The 19,254-nt window shown below is 38.8% G+C and overlaps 1 protein-coding gene across 1 annotated transcript in view; it reads right to left on the reverse strand.

Moving 5' to 3' along the window:
• Positions 1 to 19,254, reverse strand: part of LOC127449084 (paralemmin-3-like) — an 84,969-nt gene that overhangs the window by 16,668 nt on the left and 49,047 nt on the right. Inside the window, exons 2-3 of the mRNA XM_051712236.1 lie at positions 8,802 to 8,856; positions 4,951 to 5,031 (exon numbers count right to left, since the gene is read on the reverse strand). Coding sequence (XP_051568196.1) covers positions 4,951 to 5,031; positions 8,802 to 8,849 — 129 coding nt within the window. The 5' untranslated portion in view covers positions 8,850 to 8,856. The remainder of the gene's footprint in view (positions 1 to 4,950; positions 5,032 to 8,801; positions 8,857 to 19,254) is intronic.

A 19,254-nucleotide genomic window follows, 5' to 3' on the forward strand; every position in this document is an offset into this window, starting at 1 on the left:
GGCTCATCGATGCGCGAGGGCAACGAAGGCTATCCCGTCTGGTTCAAACCGACAGAAAGTCTACTGTGGCACAAGTCACAGAAATTTTTATGATGGTTATGGGAGGAATGTGTTAAGTTCACAACACACGGTGCATCACACCCTGCTGTTTAGCCGCGGATCGGTCAGAGTACCCATGATGACCGCTGTCCACCGGCGAGAAGCACCTACTGTACAATGGACACGCGAGCGTAGGAACTTGACCTTGGAGCATTGGAAGAAGGTCGCCTGGTCCGATGAGTCCCGCTTTCTTTAACATCACGTGGATAGCTGTGTACGTGTGCACTATTTACCTGGGGAAGTGATGGCACAAGGTTGCACTGTGGGAAGACGTCAAGCCAGTGGAGGGAGTGTTATGCTCTGGGCAATGTTCTGCTGGGACACCCTGGTCCACATTCATGTTGACGTCAATTTGACACATGCCACCTACCTAAACATTGTTGCAGACCAGGTACACCCCTTCATGGCAATGGTACTCCCTGATGGCAGTGGCCACTTTCAGCAGGAAAATGCACCCTGTCTTGGTGCCAGATACCTCTGGACACTTTCAGGGGTTTTTCAGAGTCATGCCTCGGCGGGCTGGCGGTGTATTGGCGGCACACGGAGGACCAACAGCATATTATGACCACCTGCCTAATGTTTTGGTGCAATCACACCTATTTACTTCCATCGTTCCAGAGAATGAAAACATTTTTGAAAAAGTAAAAATAAAATATTTTGTCCAAAAAAACAAAACAAAAACACACACACAAAAACATTCTAGAACCAGATTCTCCCCTTCCCATTATAACGCACTTTAATATATGTCCCGACCCAACTTCCGGTTTCAATAGTAACAGGAATAGGAACACAGGAAATAAAACTGTTCGTCACAGTTCGTGGTCTTTAAAGGAAGTAAAGATGGACTGTAGTGTCAGATGGACTGTATTTTGCATTAAAGCATGTGAATGACTGAAGTGTGTTTCACTTTCATTCAGGTATGCAAACTATTCTGAGAAAATGTGCAGTGCACTGTAACAGCTGTGATATATCTTACTGATTTTCGTCTTTAATTCATGTCATTTTGTTGGGTCACTCTTGGTATGAATAGGCCTCTATTCTGCAGTGTACAGGCTTAACATTTTAATTTATTATTTGTATTGTTTTAAGAAAAAGGAAAAGAGCAAAATAAAAACTTAGATGAACTATTGTTGGTATTAACCAAATGAAGATGCCTTTTCAGCTGAAAATATTCGACAAATTTAAGGACGCTGAAAGGATAAAATCTAAAATTCCTGCTGTGCATAATGTACTTTCACTATTCCGCTTATTTCACCTTCACCAGCAAAAACAAGTAAAGACACATTTCTAAAAGGTTATTTCTACTATCAGGACACCTAGAGTGGATTTTATCTCTAGTAGTAATAAAACAGGCCTAACTCTCTTTGTTGTGACACCCACATGTAGATCAGAGGGGAAATCCACAATGTGCACAGAACTTTGTGCAGTCACCAGCTATCCCTACACAGGAAGTGCTATGCACCATAGAAACTGAAAACAGAAGTATGCAATCTAAGGTTGTAAAAGGAGGTCCATTGTAGTTACACTGGCACTGCAGCAGTTTAATACAAGCTAACACAAGATAGCACTGGCTGTCTGATCATCAAACCTGACTATGCACCTTTATTTACATGCATGATATCATATTATCAATATGCATCTCTAAAACCTACCCTATCACAAACTCACCCCAACCACATACATTTTGTGCAAAGGCCTACTGTAGCATTTTTTTGGTGGGGAAAAAAAAATTTCATATTGAATGTCACAGCTTGCTAAAGTCACACAGCAATATCATTGCTGATTACCAGTGGCTTCCTACAGGTTTAAGGGGGAAAAAATAATATATACTCAATATCACTCATTGGGTCTCTGAGGGTCATGGGTCATGCATGTAATACTTTCTCCCATGCCAGCTTAATTTGCAGACACAACTATAAATAAGCCATTTGTAGGTTGAATCCCATGCAAAGTTTAAATACTACGGCGTTACCAAAATGTTTGTTTGAGCGTCCTGACCTGCTTGATATTTGGCTCAACCAACTGCATGAGTTTAGGGCGGGACTATCCTTTTGTCAGGCCAATAGAAAAAGGGGGAGTGTTCAGGAAACCTGTTGGAAAAAGGTCATTAATTCTGCAATTCTTTTTGTTGGCACTAGTGGTGCAGAAATTACACACTTCGCTTTTAACACGGACTGTGTGAAAAATTTGTCTTGGAACCGACTAAGAACACAAAGGAATAGGAAGAGGGAACGCCAATCTGGAAGTTTGTGGGAACAATGGGGAAACAATGTAAACAAACATTTATACACACAGGCACATGTTCACACACATTTAATTTCAAAGGAGGCAAGAAACTCCCAAGGTTAACACTGGCGTTCTCAAGAAGGGTGTGTGTGTTTACATATGTCGAATACTAAATGATTATTAGCGTGTATGAGTGTTTAAGACATGACTTTGGTGACTGTGTTCGGTTGTGTGATACAGTTGAAGTCAGAAGTTTACATACACCTTAGCCAAATACATTTAAACTCAGTTTTTCACAATTCCTGACATTTAAATGTAGAAAATATTCTTGTCTTAGGTCAGTTAGGATCACTAATTTATTTTAAGAGTGTGAAATGTCAGAATAATAGTAGAGAGAATTATTTATTTCAGCTTTTATTTCTTTCATCACATTCCCAATGGGTCAGAAGTTTACATACACTTTGTTAGTATTTGGTAGCATTGCCTTTAAATTGTTTAACTTGGGTCAAACATTTTGGGTAGCCTTCTACAAGCTTCTCACAATAAGTTGCTGGAATTTTGGCCCATTTCTCCAGACAGAACTGGTGTAACCGAGTCAGGTTTGTAGGCCTCCTTGCTCGCACACGCTTTTTCAGTTCTGCCCACAAATTTTCTATCTGATTGAGGTCAGGGCTTTGTGATGGCCACTCCAATACCTTGACTTTGTTGTCCTTAAGCCATTTTGCCACAACTTTGGAGGTATGCTTGGGGTCATTGTCCATTTGGAAGACCCATTTGTGACCGAGCTTTAACTTCCTGGCTGATGTCTTGAGATGTTGCTTCAACATATATCCCCATAATTTTCCTTCCTCGTGATGCCATCTATTTTGTGAAGTGCACCAGTCCCTCCTGCAGCAACACTCTACATCTCAACATCTCTAGGAGACAGAATGAGTCTCCTTCCTGAGCGGTATGATGGCTGCATGGTCCCATGGTGTTTATACTTGCGTACTATTTTTTGTACAGATGAATGTGGTACCTTCAGGTATTTGGAAATTGCTCCCAAGGATGAACCAGACTTGTGGAGGTCCACAATTTTGTTTCTGAGGTCTTGGCTGATATCTTTTGATTTTCACATGATGACAAGCAAAGAGGCACTGAGTTGGAAGGCAGGCCTTAAAATACATCCACAGGTAACCTCCAATTCAGTACACCACCTATCAGAAGCTAATTGTCAAAAGTCGTGAAATAATTTCCTGGAATTTTCCAAGCTGCTTAAAGGCACAGTTAACTTAGTGTATGTAAACATCTGACCCACTGGAATTGTGATATATTCAATTAAAAGTGAAACAATCTGTTTGTAAACAATTGTTGGAAAAATTACTCATGCACAAAGTAGATGTCCTAAATGACTTGCCAAAACTATAGTTTGCTAATATGAAATATGTGGAGTGGTTGAAAAATGGGTTTTAATGACTTCAACCTAAGTGTATGTAAACTTCTGACTTCAACCGTATATCCGAAATAATATCACACACTTGCATGCTAGTGTGTTAGGGGTTGACAGAATGATCATGAATTTTATATCTCGGTAACGGCATATCTCATGATGATAGAGATATCTTTGCTGGAAACACAAAATGTTTACTTTATATGTTACATAACCATGCAGTATTGTAGAAATGTCATTTGAATACCCTACAAATGAAATGTACTTTAATTTTAATTTTTAATTATTTTTTTTGGAGCCTGACGTAGTGTGTATGGTGTGTGTGTGTGTGTGTGTGTGTGTGTGCGCACGCAGATACATTTGTGAAATTCCACCCCATGACGCAGCCGATTTATCACAAACATGACCTGTCGTGTCTGGCTGCATAATGGGGTTAGAGGTTATGCAGGTGTGTGTGTGTGTGTGTGTTAGGCATGTAACGATACACACATTTCACAATACGATATGATACAATGGATAGCTTCACGATACAATACGAGCACCCACAAATGTTTCACTAAAACTTATTCAAGGATTCAAAATAAATGTCTTTTAAATCATAAATGCCACAAAAATGTCTGACATTGGCAACAAAAAGCAGAGCTCTAAGTAACAAACAACAGCACTGCATTTATTTTGTTTGACTGTTGAGATAAACTAATATGAACTCACAATAAATTTGTCTACACTCTAGTCATTTATATATATATATATATATATATATATATATATATATGTATAGCACTTTTCACAATACACAGTTTTACAGAAAAAAAGCAGCTTTATAGAAAATCATGCCTTGTTTGAAAGCCCCCTGTGAACAAGCTGAAGTGACTGTACATGACACCATTGTTTGGCAGATTCCACAAGCTGTACCGCTACAGTACAATCTACTTGGCATTTGCCATCGATCTTCTTGCCTATGTACTGGAAGTGTGTTGCTCCTGTTAGCGCACAGCACCGCCTCTCATGGGAGGAGACTGTTCCGCAGCTCTCAATATTGCACTGCTTGGTTTTAATGGTTTTAATTACACTACAATGTGTTTGTTTATGTATTGTACAATACATATGGTATTGTATAGTGAGCATCATTTTGTACGATACAATATGATTTTTACACCCCTAGTGTGTGTGTATGTAAAAGAGAAAGGTCACACCTTAAGCTGCTGAAGTCTCAGTCTTTCATCCTCTTTCTCTCTCCTGACTCGCTCTTGTTCCTCCTGTATCCGCCGTTTCTCCTGAAAGCAAAGAATATAACAGACTTTACATGATGCATGCTTAAAACACACCTAAGAATGCTGGTACAAACACCTCCCATTCTATACTGACAGCATTACAATCATGCAGGTACTGTGGTCTTAAAATAATTTTCTGGGTTCAATATAAGTTAAGCTCAATTAACAGCATTTGACTAAAAAAGCAAAAATAACAGTTACACTAAGGCACTTACTGTACAACGTAAGTGAATGGAGCCAGTACATAAATGCTAAAATACACATTGTTTCAAAAGTATAGCTACAATACGTAAACTTTATACATGTTAAAATGGTTTTAGTGTGGTAATTGAAAGTGTGAAATTGTAATATTGGCTATAACTTTACATACATAAGGTGAGTAAGTGCTTTTATCCCACTAAAACCATGTTAACATGTCTAATGTTCACTTCCATTTGAACTGCCTTACTGTGACAGAACTTTTTGCTTTTTTTTTTTTTTTTTTTGAAATAAAATATTTTTTTGTGGTAATCAACATTATACCACAAACATGGGACCACGCAGCCATCATACCGCTCAGGAAGGAGACACATTCTGTCTCCTAGAGATGAACATATTTTGGTGCAAATCAATCCCAGAACAACAGCAAAGGACCTTGTGAAGATGCTGGAGGAAACAGGTAGACAAGTATCTATATCCACAGTAAAACGAGTCCTATATCGACATAACCTGAAAGGCTGCTCAGCAAGGAAGAAGCCACTGCTCCAAAACCACCATAAAAAAGCCAGACTACAGTTTGTAAGTGAACATGGAGACAAAGATCTTACTTTTTGGAGAAATGTCCTCTGGTCTGATGAAACAATAATCGAACTGTTTGGTCATACCATTGTTATGTTTGGAAGAAAAAGGGTGAGGCTTGCAGGCCAAAGAACACCATCCCAACCGTGAAGCATGGGGGTGGCAGCATCATGCTTTGGGGGTGCTTTGCTGCAGGAGAGACTGGTGCACTTCACAAAATAAATGGCATCACAAGGAAGGAAAATTATGGGGATATATTGAAGCAACACCTCAAGACATCAGCCAGGAAGTTAAAGCTCACTCACAAGTGGGTCTTCCAAATGGACAATGACCCCAAGCATACCTCCAAAGTTGTGGCAAAATGGCTTAAGGACAACAAAGTCAAGGTATTGGAGAGGCCATCACAAAGCCCTGACCTCAATCCAATTTGTGGGCAGAACTGAAAAAGTGTGCGTGAGCAAGGAGGCCTACAAACCTGACTCAGTTATAACAGTGCTGTCTGGAGCAGTGGTTCCTGACCTTTTTTCCAAGGGACCCCTATTTTAACACATTCAAAATCCCGAACGACCCCCCTCTCCAGCGAAGAGACATTTTTTGTATTACTACAAAAACGTATATTTAAAGTGTGATTTTAATTTGAGCTCTAGTCAAAAGATCCCTAAATTTCTGGGGTCTATTTTGAAAGTACAAGTTTTCCAAAGGAAAAATTCCCTGGGTTTACGATAATTAAGATATTTATGATAATTAAATAATAATAAATCCACATAAGTAATAAATAAAACCAAACCACATTTTTCTCCCTGATGCTTTGCCATAGTCACTGATTTGGTTTGGCTAAGACCTTTTGTTTTGATCGTTGCTCAGTACTGTACAATTAGAACAAGCAATTTTGCCGCAACTTCAAAAAAAAAAAAAAAACCTCTGTCCTTACCACTATTGCGTGATGCACACCTTAGCCTATGCTGGACATACTGCGTGTCTTGTCTTTTCATATATCTCATAAACAATTAAATATGATTAAAATACTCAAAATGGCCCTATTTTATGGTGATTTATTACAAAAACAATTTTAACTTTTTCACACATTCCACATTTTTCTTCTTGTAACTCAACTTTCACATTCTTAAAATAAAGTAGTGATCCTAACCAACCTAAGACAAGTAATGCTTTCTACAATTAAATGTCAGGAATTGTGAAAAACTGTTTAAAAGTATTTGGCTAAGGTGTATGTAAACTTCTGAATTCAACTGTATATACACTTATTCCAACATGACTAACTTGCGTGGTAGCTTGCCTGATGGGGCGTTGGACTTAAAGTCGGAGGACCGTGGTTCAAATCCAGCCTTGAACTCAAGCACGAAATTACGTGGTTGCTTCAGCAATTGTGCTTTTTAGGTTTAGGCATTGATAAGGCAAGCATGTCTTTTTTAACATCTCATATGCAATATATTTTAAAACACTAGTGGTTAGGTTTAGGCATTGATTTGGTAAGGATGTCTTTTTTAAAAATCTCATTTATATTTTGAAACACTACTGGTTAGATTCAAGCAAAAGTTTTAGGATAGGGGGGTATGTTTTTAAAAAAATTATCTAAAATTTACCTTAAAACCGCATCTGAATACGACACCATCTTACTTGCTTTTGGTGCCCCCAGCTGGACATTTCATGGTAAAACTGCAGCTAAATGTGCTATACAGCACATACATTTTGAATTGCAAAAATGTTGTCATTTTGCACGACGAAATTATGCAGGCGAAATACAGTCAACTCAAAAGGAATATGACCGATTGTGTATTCCGCACGATGGACTTCCAGTGGTGAAGAATTCTCCCTAGCGGATTTTGCATGGAGTTCAAGTTTGGTGAGCTTTGACATGCGAATTTGCCGTGTTGACCAATAGGAAGTTTCTTGGTTTGGCAGAGAGCTCTGTGTAGGCGGTGCTTTATCCACAGCTACACTGAATATTAACAATGGACTAATTTTAGGGGTGATTTTTTACCCCCTTTACTTTCCCAATATAAAGTGCAGCTTTAAAAAGAGGCTGCTTTTGTCAGTTCGTTTTTTTGCTGGTTTCACACGTGCTCAACATCCACCCATGCCTTCTTTGGGAGACGAGCCCTTTGATATGTTCTGTGAAAAGTTCCTGTTTTAATAGGAAATATGTCAACAAAGACCTGTGCTCGTCAAGCCATTTTATGAGAACTGCAATGTTTTTAAGATTTTGCCTTAATATTTGTATCCTAGCCAACTGTAATAAACACAACATATCTTGTACGTGGACTTGTTGATGAAGCATTTTCCAAACATTGTTTATGAAAATGTAATATACAAAAAAGGTTGTGAATACAAACACTTCAAGATATGTTTGTGCATTCTCAAAGAGTATCATCTTTACATCTGGATTATTTTCCAAACACACTTTTTTCTCCTCTTTACGTTTTGTCTAATCCTCCTTGCCGGTTCTTAATGTTTAAATGTTGAATTTCTAACATAATCGATAAACAAGCATTAAAAAGCTGACTACATAATGAATGCTTGACCGCACTATATAACAACAGGCAGAGAGCAGGTGAAGAAGCTCTTGGGTGCAGTCATTGCTGTAGTCTGGTGTAGTATTACCCTGACCTGGACAGACTCCATCACTCTTAATAATTCAGAGGCAACAGAAAGCTTTGGAAACACAGCTAACACCAGTTTCCATGCCTATTTGTGGGTGTTTAAAACTAACAGTCTATTTGTTATTGCAATCATGCATTTTTCTGTTAAAATGAATCTGTAACTACTACCACTGCTTCCACTGATATTGCAATAAAAACTGTTGTCACACAGCACCATATAATAAAGTGATGGATGGATGTGTCTATGTGTTTCCCAACATAATACTATTTACAGGGGCTTAAATGGTGCTATCATTGCAATAAGTTAATCAACTGCACACTGTGCGCAGTTTCGCCTGGTTTGTCGTATAATGATGAAATGTCTTCTGTGTTACGTACCGCTATAGCCTGCAGTCGCTGCTGGTATTTCTCTGCTTCATGTTCCATTCTGAACCTGCAATATAAGAGACATTATATCAATTAATATCTTGTTTTGTTTTTATTATTATTAGATTCTTGAGTTTATTTAAACAGGCTGTTAAGCACTTTCCAAACAGCTGTTAGCTCAAGACTAGACTTCAGCAACAGTAAAAAGCATATCTTTGTAATTGTATCCCTCTATATTTAAAAAAAAATAGTCCATGTGAATCGTGCGTCATCTTCCAAGTCTTCTGCTCTTTTATAGTGGCTTGCATGTTCACTCAAGAACTTGCATTGTTTAGTGCTAAAAACAGTGCAAGTTCTGTTTAAACGACTTTCTCACCAAAACCTACTGTGTGCTTTCAGAAGACTTGGGATAAGCAGCACAAGTTGAATTGACTACTTTTATGCTGATTTTGGGTCATTTTTTAAGCTTTTAATTCACTATCAACTATTATTAGCACTGAGATATTTAGACCTATTAAAACATCATCTTTTGTTTTGCATAAGACCGAAAGTCATTAGGGTTTGGAACAACATAAAGGTGAGTTAATTATGGAATTAAAATTTTTGGGTGAAAATTTCCTTTAACTTTGGAAAAATTAAACACTTCACCTTTAAATATATATCCTACATTCTTAGGAAATCCTTTTCATCATTCTCTCTAGCTGTCATACATGGCCTAGATTGCTAATAGAAAACACACGGTTCAATGCAACAATTTAACTTTTAGCTTTCAGCGCTGAGAAAAGAAGCCTGTGTGTTCCTATCAGCACGCACATACAAATACCAATGTTTGATCCTTGTTGATGTTCATACCTGGAACACCCCTGCAGCAGGGAGTCTGTTTCTTGGGGAGGGAAAAAATATGGGTGTGTGTACGATAAATGTATGGAGGTGCAAAAGGATAAACAGAATAAATATTCCACCTTCGTCTGAGTTTGAGCTAATGAATACAGCACAATCGGTAAATCACAATCCAAAAATACAGGAAGATTAAGAACAGTTTGGAACCCAAAAATGAAAATTCTGTCATTATTTAATCACCCTCAGGTCATTCGAAACCCATACTACTTTCTTTCTTTGGTGGAACACAAAAGGTGAAATACTGAAGAATACCCTGGCCACTCTTTTTCATGTAATGAAAGAGAATGAGGACTGGGTCTCTCAAGCTACAAACTGATTGACAAGATTGACAATTTATTACCTCTTACCCCAAGAATTAAATTAACATCAACTCATATTTTATGCATATATAAAACTAGGACAACAATACAATACATCAATATAACAGAAGAATTTATTATGTAGGCATTTTTTGCTCCCACATTTGGAATTTCCAAGACATTGTCATTTTTGGTGGCATTTTTGCCCCAAACCGCCCTTAAAGGGTTAGTTCACCCAAAACTGAAAATTCTCCCATGATTTACTTACATTTAGGCCTTCCCAGATGTGCATGACTTTCCTTCTTCAGCAGAACCAAAGAGAAGATTTTTAACATAACTTCAGTCGATCAATTAAAGTTTTCTGTAGCTAATTGACAGGTTGGTGTAAGAAACAAAGATAATCTGGTCAGCGCTATATTGCTGTTTGAAATTAACTAACTCCTGCGTGTTGTTCGTTCCTCTGTTGCATACAAAGCGCGCGCTTCTGACTTCTCGCATGAATGCGCCATTGTGCTTAAGACACTGATGCATCGACTGCTGGCAGGAAGTGATTATTTTTTTTAATTAATAAAGTTTTAATTATTAATTTAGTTTTTACACAAACGTATCGATTTGGCTCAGAAGACATTAGCTGATCGACTGGAGTCGTGTGGATTAATTTTATGCTGCCTAAATATGCCTTTTGGACTGTCATAGAGTCAGCAGTCTGATGGCACCCATTTACATGCATTGTATGGACAGACAGAGCTGAAATCTGCTTATAAAAATCTTCACTTTGGTTCTGCTGAAGAAGGAAAGTCATGCACACATTGGCTTAAAGGTAAATAAATCATGAGAGGATTTTCATTTTTAGGTGAACTAACCCTTTAATTTCTGATGCTGGTCTGTTTATCATACAACACTTCACATACATTCAGAAGACTTGGAATGTAGCAAACAAGTCATCTTTTACGATACTTTTAAGATGCTTTCATTTAGTCATTTTGGAGCTTGACAGTCTCAGTCCTCATTCACATTAAATAGAAAAGAGTGGTCAGAATTTCTCCTTTTGTGTTCCAGGAAAGAAAGAATTATCATAAGAGAGTGGATGACATGACAGTGAGTAAATAAATAATGATGGAAAGTAGGGATGCACCAATATCACTTTTTCTCTTCCGATCCGATTCCGATATCGGAAATCTCAGTATCGTCCGATACCGATCCCAAGCCGATACCTGTGTTGTTTTTTTGCATAATCAGTTTAGAGTATCTTTACATTATTGTGTGGAACTAATTGGGAGTACTCTTTAATATGTAAAGAAACACAAACCTCTAACTACACATTATTTCAATATAAATGTATAGCTTATTAAGAAAACTTTATTATTAACTATTATACTGGATAATGTAGCAGCAAAATTAACAGTAATTCCAGTCTTCAAGTCTTGAGTAGAAAAGAAACAAGTATTTAATTTTTGCCTTTTTTTTTTTTTCAACTTGCATCTTAACTTTAAAGGATTCAGATCTCTTTTTTGTTCAATTTAGTTGTAAGACATCAGTCCACTTTTCATTCACACAGTTATTTTTTAGAACCCATTCAATTAAATATTGTTACAAATTGTAAACAAATACTAATGACAATAATAATAATAATAAATTTGTATTAATATTATTATTATTGACTTTTAATTTTAATTACAACAGTAATATATTTAAATCGTGCACTTTTTAAATCCTCACGCTTTTATTTTGACATTCTAAACTCTCCAGGAAGTCCTGTATGTGTCTGTTTGTAGGCAAGTTCATAGTAGTTTAATTCGCTTCTTATTCAAATTCTGGTAAAATGCACCTCTGGTGCCATTCTAAATGCATATTATAAGTGAACCAAACTATTGAGCATCTACATGAGATGCTGTTCTTGAGTAGCGCTCAAATATTGCGCACCGCTGTGAAGGCTAAAAAGAGCCGCAAGTGCATCGCCAACCTGTGTGTGAGTTTGTGTCAACAGAGCAGCACCATTCACTAACGCGCTGCGCATACTGTATATTTACTTATTAAACACAGCCTTTTGTGATTCACAGAGCTAACACACATCTTCAAGTGGCTTTGAATAAAATGCACAAGTCATATGAACTGCTTTAATTCTGTTTTTATGGTTCTTTTATGTCATTTTTGGAGCTTGACAGTAACGAACATGACTAACACACAATATTGGATTTGGATCGGGCTCGTCAGACCGATACCCGATCCATCTAAAAGCTTCAGTATCGGGGGCCTGGGTAGCTCAGTGGTAAAAGACGCTGGCTACCACCCCTGGAGTTTGCTAGTTCGAATCCCAGGGTGTGCTGAGTGACTCCAGCCAGGTCTCTTAAGCAACCAAATTGGCCGGGTTGCTAGGGAGGGTAGAGTCACATGGGGTAACCTCCTCGTGGCTGCTATAATGTGGTTCGTTCTCGGTGGGGCGCGTGGTGAGTTGAGCGCGGATGCCACGGTGGATGGCGTGAAGCCTCCACACGCACTATGTCTCCATGGCAACGCGCTCAACAAGGCACGCAATAAGATGTGCGGGTTGATGGTCTCAGACTACGCGACCACGAGGACTTAAAAGCACACTGGGAATTGGGCATTCCAAATTGGGTAAAAAATTTTTTTTAAAAAGCTTCAGTATCGGAGCCGATACCGATCGGTGCATCCCTAACGGAAAGATTTTGAACACCAGCTTTTAAGACCCCTGGTTTTCTATCACAGAGAATGAGAAGACTTATAAATTCCATGTCAAATAAGGCCTTGACTGTGAGAAAGAACTTTCCAATATTTCTCATGTGCTTTGTGAATGGGGAGAGATATGCTTTACCAGGATATAAGCATTTACTCATCTTCTTCCCCAAGGCTAATGGGTAACTTCCAAACGGCCGCGAGGGGAAGAGACTGTCTCAGAGTTCCGAAGACAAACTTTGCCGAGAATAAACACGAACAAGCCTTTGATGATTCACTCTCTTTGGGTTTCAACAGAAAGTTTGGTGCTAATTAAAATCTGAAGCTCTGAGTCTACATCAGGCCAAAAAAAAAAACGAGTCAGAGAAAAAGAGAATAAAGACAGAGCGAGAACAAGCAAAAGAGAGAAGGCGAGAAACAATCACTCCTTTGCCTTCTCTTTTGTACATTTTATTCTCAGGTGTGTCCAACCCACCTGTTGCTATGGCAACGTGCTGCCCTCTACTAAGGTACAATGACACCAACACCAGCTGTGCCATTAGATATACAGTAATTGTGTCCTGGAAATGGGTCTAGAGACTGAATGTGTGAGCTACTTCTGATGTTCGATTAAAGGAATATTCCAGGTTCAATACAAGTTAAGCTCAATCGATAGCATTTGTGGCATAATGTTGATTACCACAAAAATTATTTCAACTTGTCTGTTGTCACTCCTTTTGAAAATCACTTACATTGGATGTGCCTCACTGTAATCCAGATTACTGCTTTTTTTTTTTTTTTTTGAGGAAGAGGAGGAGGGACAAGTACAAATTAATTTTTGTGGTAATCAACACATTTTGTTTGCTGTTTACAGTCTAGTGCTGTCACAATCTTTCAGGCAGTAGGAATATTTCCTCCATGCCATTCCATACAACAACAAAAAACCCTCAACAACACGCAGTTCTCTTGCTCTGAAATAGCCTCGGTTAACTGCAGGTCATTCGTCAAATTTCTGCATGGGCGACCTCTATTCTTGACGCGTTACTAAATGCAGAGCAATCAAACTGGTAACTCAGGCTGTCACTGAGCCCCGAATGACGTCAACACAACGATCCAAACAGAATAGAGAGCAACCACGCAGAAGCTGGTGCTGTTACTGCAAGTATGTGCCCCCGGCGCTGTATGACACACTTTCCTGCACTGGCCTGTAGGCTTTCTGCACTTGTTCTCTCCATTTCCAAAAAGTGATGGGGGCTGTTCCTTAGGGGTGAGAATCACAAGGTAACTGACAATAAGATATCATATCGATATCTAGGTCATGAACCATATTACAATATTATTGTGATTCTTTATTTTTGGTGTATTGCGATTCAAAACTACTATATTGCGATATTTCACTCAATGTTTCTCATTCGTCTTCATCAGACTTAAGAGAACTGTTTCCAAATTACTAAATGCATCGTTAAATTAATATAAAAGTGCCAGTTTACAAAACAAGGCCAGTTTATTTCCTAATATCTATGTACAATTCAAAGCCATAAGCATATAAGGCCATAATGTCTCCTTATTTCTGTGGTTAGGTCAATGTAGTAAGTCTTTCCAAAAATAAATTATAGTATTTATGAATACAATAGTAGCCTAAACACTTTAAAAACATAATTTATTGTAACACCATTTCAATACACAAAAGTATAATAGAAATTCACCTAAAAGGTTAGGTGATTTTATATGATACTAACATTTCTGTCAAAATACCTCAGTTAATGTTACTACTGTAAAATCATAATGCATTTTAGTAAGGGAGGGTGAGTATGTGTAAAGCCTTTTAGCTGCACCTTCTAAGGGACTGATGTTGAATTCCTAGATCGATTTGGTAAAGATAATTATTTTATTTTTTTTCCCAATCACCATAATATTAATGTGGAAAAATGTAAATAATAATATTGATAGGGGGCCTGGGTAGCTCAGTGGTAAAATACGCTGGCTACAACCCATGGAGTTCGCTAGTTCGAATCCCAGGGCGTGCTGAGCGACTCCAGCCAGGTCTCTTAAGCAACCAAATTGGCCCGGTTGCTAGGGAGGGTAGAGTCACATGGGGTAATCTCCTCGTGGTCGCTATAATGTGGTTTGTTCTCGGTGGGGCGCATGGTGAATTGAGCGTGGATGCCACGGTGGATGGCGAAGCCTCCACACGCGCTATGTCTCCGTGGCAACGTGCTCAACAAGCCACGTGATGAGATGCGCGGGTTGACTGTCTCAGACGTGGAGGCAACTGGGATTCGTCCTCCGCCACCCGGACTGAGGCGAATCACTATGCGACCACGAGGACTTAGAGCGCATTGGGAATTGTGCATTCCAAATTGGGAGAAAAAGGGGAAAAATCCCCCCCCCCCCAAAAAAAAAAAAAAAATAAATAAATTTATATTGATATTCGCCGTGCAAGCAGTATCAAAGATTTAGTCACGGAGTTAAAGATTTGATTATTGGCTGAATGTAATAAACTTATGAATCCCAGAGAAAGGAGACCATGCTTGTGACGTGTTAGGCCTAATCTGTGAATTAAGAATGTGGATATAAACATGAAATTAGACAACCCAAACAAGACCAACACTGACTGATAGACAAAACACAAAGATAATACAGTACAGTCCAGAAATGAGAAATGTAACAGGTGTGTTATGAGGATGATTTGAAGCAGACTGTTTTAAATGACATCTTCGCCCTGCAACTGAACAGCTCTGAAAATAATATCCATAGTAAGTTTGCTTCTTTTCATATCAAATGCCATTTAGTATGTCAAATGAATGTTTACATTTTGAAACATTACCTAATTAATCGGGCTGTAACGGTTCATTCATCTCACGATTTTGCTCGGTTCACGATACTGAGCTCACGGTAAAATCTTTCAACTAAGCCTGAATCAAGAAGCATTTTAAGGCATTAGCTTTGCTGAAAATATGGAATAATGTTATATATACATATGCTGCTCACACACTGTCACTGATTACATACTTTTAAAATATTTTAAATTAAAGCTGTATTTTCTAAAATAATATTGTCTCTGAATACATCTAAATATTCTTTTCAAAAATACATATTTCATGGAAGTCCATGATTATCCATTTAAATAATATCCCTACTTAAAACCCTACTGGAATGTTCTGATGAAATCAAATCAGACATGACATTTGACATAGCATAGCATTATTATACATATTCAGCATTATACATAGTAGATTAATAAGGCACTATCATTAAAGCTCTGTAAACTTTAATTTTCTCTCGTGTAGTCAGAGTATATCACTTGATCTCACGCATCAGATGGACATCAGATCCCTCCCGGCTAAAAAGGTGCTTCTCTCTGCCGCTCCATGTGTTAAATTCGCTTACATGGTTTCAATTTCAGTTCTCAGAGAGTCCGCTAGTAATCGCATTTTAGAGCTCCTTATGTGGACTGAAGCGATTTTCATGTTTTCACGTTAAACAGCGTCTACGCTGCACAGAGAGATATGGATTTACAGTCCAATAGAAAGAAACTATTTCTTGTGTTTCAATGTGTGGATTTCTAATTTTCAGCAACATGTTAAAATGAAAAAATATGGGAATTTATTTATAATTTTTTTTATCTACATAGTGGTAATTGATGCTGCTCAGACACTTGGAAAAGAGTGAGGACAGTTCTAGGAGAGCGTGCTAAGTGTCTGCACGCTCATGTGTTCATGCGACTACGCCTCTGCACGTCCAGAATATTATTCGCTCTGCGCTAAATATAATTTCACTTGCTCGTCTCTGAGGGCTCGGCTAGAAGTGTTCGCTCTGTGTAATTTTTGTGCTCTTGCTTTTTGTCTGCTTACACTAATGTTATAAATGCAGCACTGGCCCGATCGGGCAAATGACAGTTCTAGCAACTAGCCCAAACCTCTCTAAAAGTGGCCCCGGGCCATTGGGCAGTCCTTATTGTCGAGCCCTGATTTGACAGAGCAGCCGTTCTCAATGGCTGTGCTCTGACCCTATGCTCAGCTGAGTGAGATGTTGTCAGCTGTGACTGTTCAGATCTTCACATCAGTGGTGATGAACAGTGTTGCTCCATTAGCGCTTTTAGAAAATGCTGGGAATGGTTGGTAGCCTTAGCAACAGCTACATGTGAAAATCATTTGTACTCTGTTAATACAGTTAGCGCATTTGAGGATGAAATAGGCTAATCAATAACTGGATTTGCCAAGAAAGTGACCAAATATTTTAAAAAGGTCAGAGTTTGGAATTAGGCATGTAGAAGCAAATACATTTGATATCCACAAGCAAAACTTTATGTTCTGCTTTTTCTTAGTTATGTCTGTGAAGTAGTCTATACTTGTTTTCTCTACACATTTTCCACCTTTTGTTTTCCATGCAATCACTTTTTTTTTTTTTTTCAAATATTTCATAAGCAGTGTCTTTTCCACTTTGTGGGTCTTTTGTTTAACCTAATTCTTTGTTTAAAAGCAGCTACCAACTAGCAGGAATTCTAATGGACATACTAGTGCTAACAAATCTGTGTGAAATCTGTCAACATGGCACCTGGAGCCTGGCATGCAGAGGAAACACATCTGTGTTCAACTAGCCTTGAATGTTGGCAGCGAAATGGCAACAGGAAGCTGCGTTTATGCGATTGTTGAGTGTTTAGAATCTTGCCCTGCACGGATGTTCATATCCCACATTTGTGCCTGCAGAGTATTTCAAAAAGAGCATTAACAACTGGTAGCTAATTGCCAGCAGTCTACACAGTTTTACTATAACATAATGACACGGGAGCTGAGAGGGCGTTGTTTTCGAAACGGTGAATAAAAAAAAATAAAAAATAAAAACTGAGTCAGACACTGTTTCCAACTAATATATATATATATATATATATATATATATATATATATATATATATATATATATATATATATACACACACACACACACACACACACACACACACACACACACACACAACCGGTCAAAAGTTTTGAAACACTTACTCATTCTTTATTATAATATTTGTCACATTTTAGAATAATAGAAGCGATCTATCTACAGGAGTCTGCAGTTGCGTGTGTGTTTATTTCATTGTTTTACTTTGTTGTAGAGTGGTATTCATTGCTAGACTTGTGCTGTTTGTTTACTGTCTTGAACTTGTGCTGTTGGTTTACTGTCTTGAACTCGCGTCGCTTAAACGTGGGTTGGTGTGTGTGTGCTATATTGTTTTGACTTGCCCCAGGGTATTCACTGCTAGATTTAGTGTTGGTTGTCCAGTGTGTGTAAAACTATCGTGGTTTTTAGTGTCTACAAACAGTGATTCACTTATTATTTATTGCTAAAGTGCAGCATAATTTATTTGCGGTGTACGGAAGCCGCGTTTGTTCCCGCGCTTGTCACCTCGCGTGACCCTTAATTTCGGTTGACCACGTTACTAGCTTTGTTGTGCTAAGTAGCATTAAGGCGTGTCCTGCTTTTTCATTGAACGGCTCGTTATCATCGTGTATATATTTGACTTGAATGCTGACGCGGAAGCGTAGCCCTCGTGTAAAGCCCTCCTCGTGTGAAGACCTACTTGGGTAAAGACCAGCGAGTCTACCTGTGCGAGTCCACCGAGCAAGGACACCGAGCAAGGACACCGAGCAAGGACACCGAGCAAGGACACCGAGCAAGGACACCGAGCAAGGACACCGAGCAAGGACACCGACAAGGCGCCACTCACCATAGCACTTAAGTATCTTGTTATTGTATCTCTTTTCTTATTTTCCTTCTATATACTAACATGTCTACTTCACGAATAACACATGCCTTCAAGCACATCCCTGAAATCTGTTACAGACTGTTTACACGATATCGATGCAAGACCAAACGCAACCCACACAACCTACGGCCACTCTGCACTTCAGCACCTGCTCCGCTCTCTGGAACTGCCAGTCAGCTGTGAACAAAGCTGACTTCATTCCAGCCTTTGCCACGCAGTCCACCCTCAGCATCCTAGCACTGACAGAAACATGGATACATCCAGAGGATACAGCAACACCTGCTGCTCTCTCCAACAACTTCTCATTCTCTCACACCCATCGACACACCGGTAGGGGTGGGGGAACAGGTTTGCTCATTCATAACAACTGGACTTTTTCACCACAATCTTCACTATGTAACAATACTAGTTTTGAATTCCATACTATTACTACAATGCAACCCACAAAAATATATGTTGTTGTCATCTATCGCCCTCCAGATCAGCTGACAAACTTTCTTGAGGAGTTGGATGTCCTGCTGTCCTCCTTGCCGGAGGATGGTAGGCCACTTGTGGTTCTTGGTGATTTTAACATATACCAAGACAACCCCCAGGCTACTGAACTGAATACTCTCCTGGCCTCATCTGACTTAGAAAGACTACACACCACAGCAACTCACAGATCAGGCAACCAGCTGGACCTCATTTTTACACGTAACTGTACCAACTCAAATATTCTTGTTACTCCTTTACATGTCTCTGATCACTACTTTGTTCAATTCAACATGACCCTCCCATCTACATTAAAACAGTCTCCACATTTGGTTTCCTTTCGCTGTAACCTCCGTTCTCT

This window comes from Myxocyprinus asiaticus, chromosome 12 (assembly GCF_019703515.2).
Source record: "Myxocyprinus asiaticus isolate MX2 ecotype Aquarium Trade chromosome 12, UBuf_Myxa_2, whole genome shotgun sequence".
NCBI classification, from domain to species: domain Eukaryota; kingdom Metazoa; phylum Chordata; class Actinopteri; order Cypriniformes; family Catostomidae; genus Myxocyprinus; species Myxocyprinus asiaticus.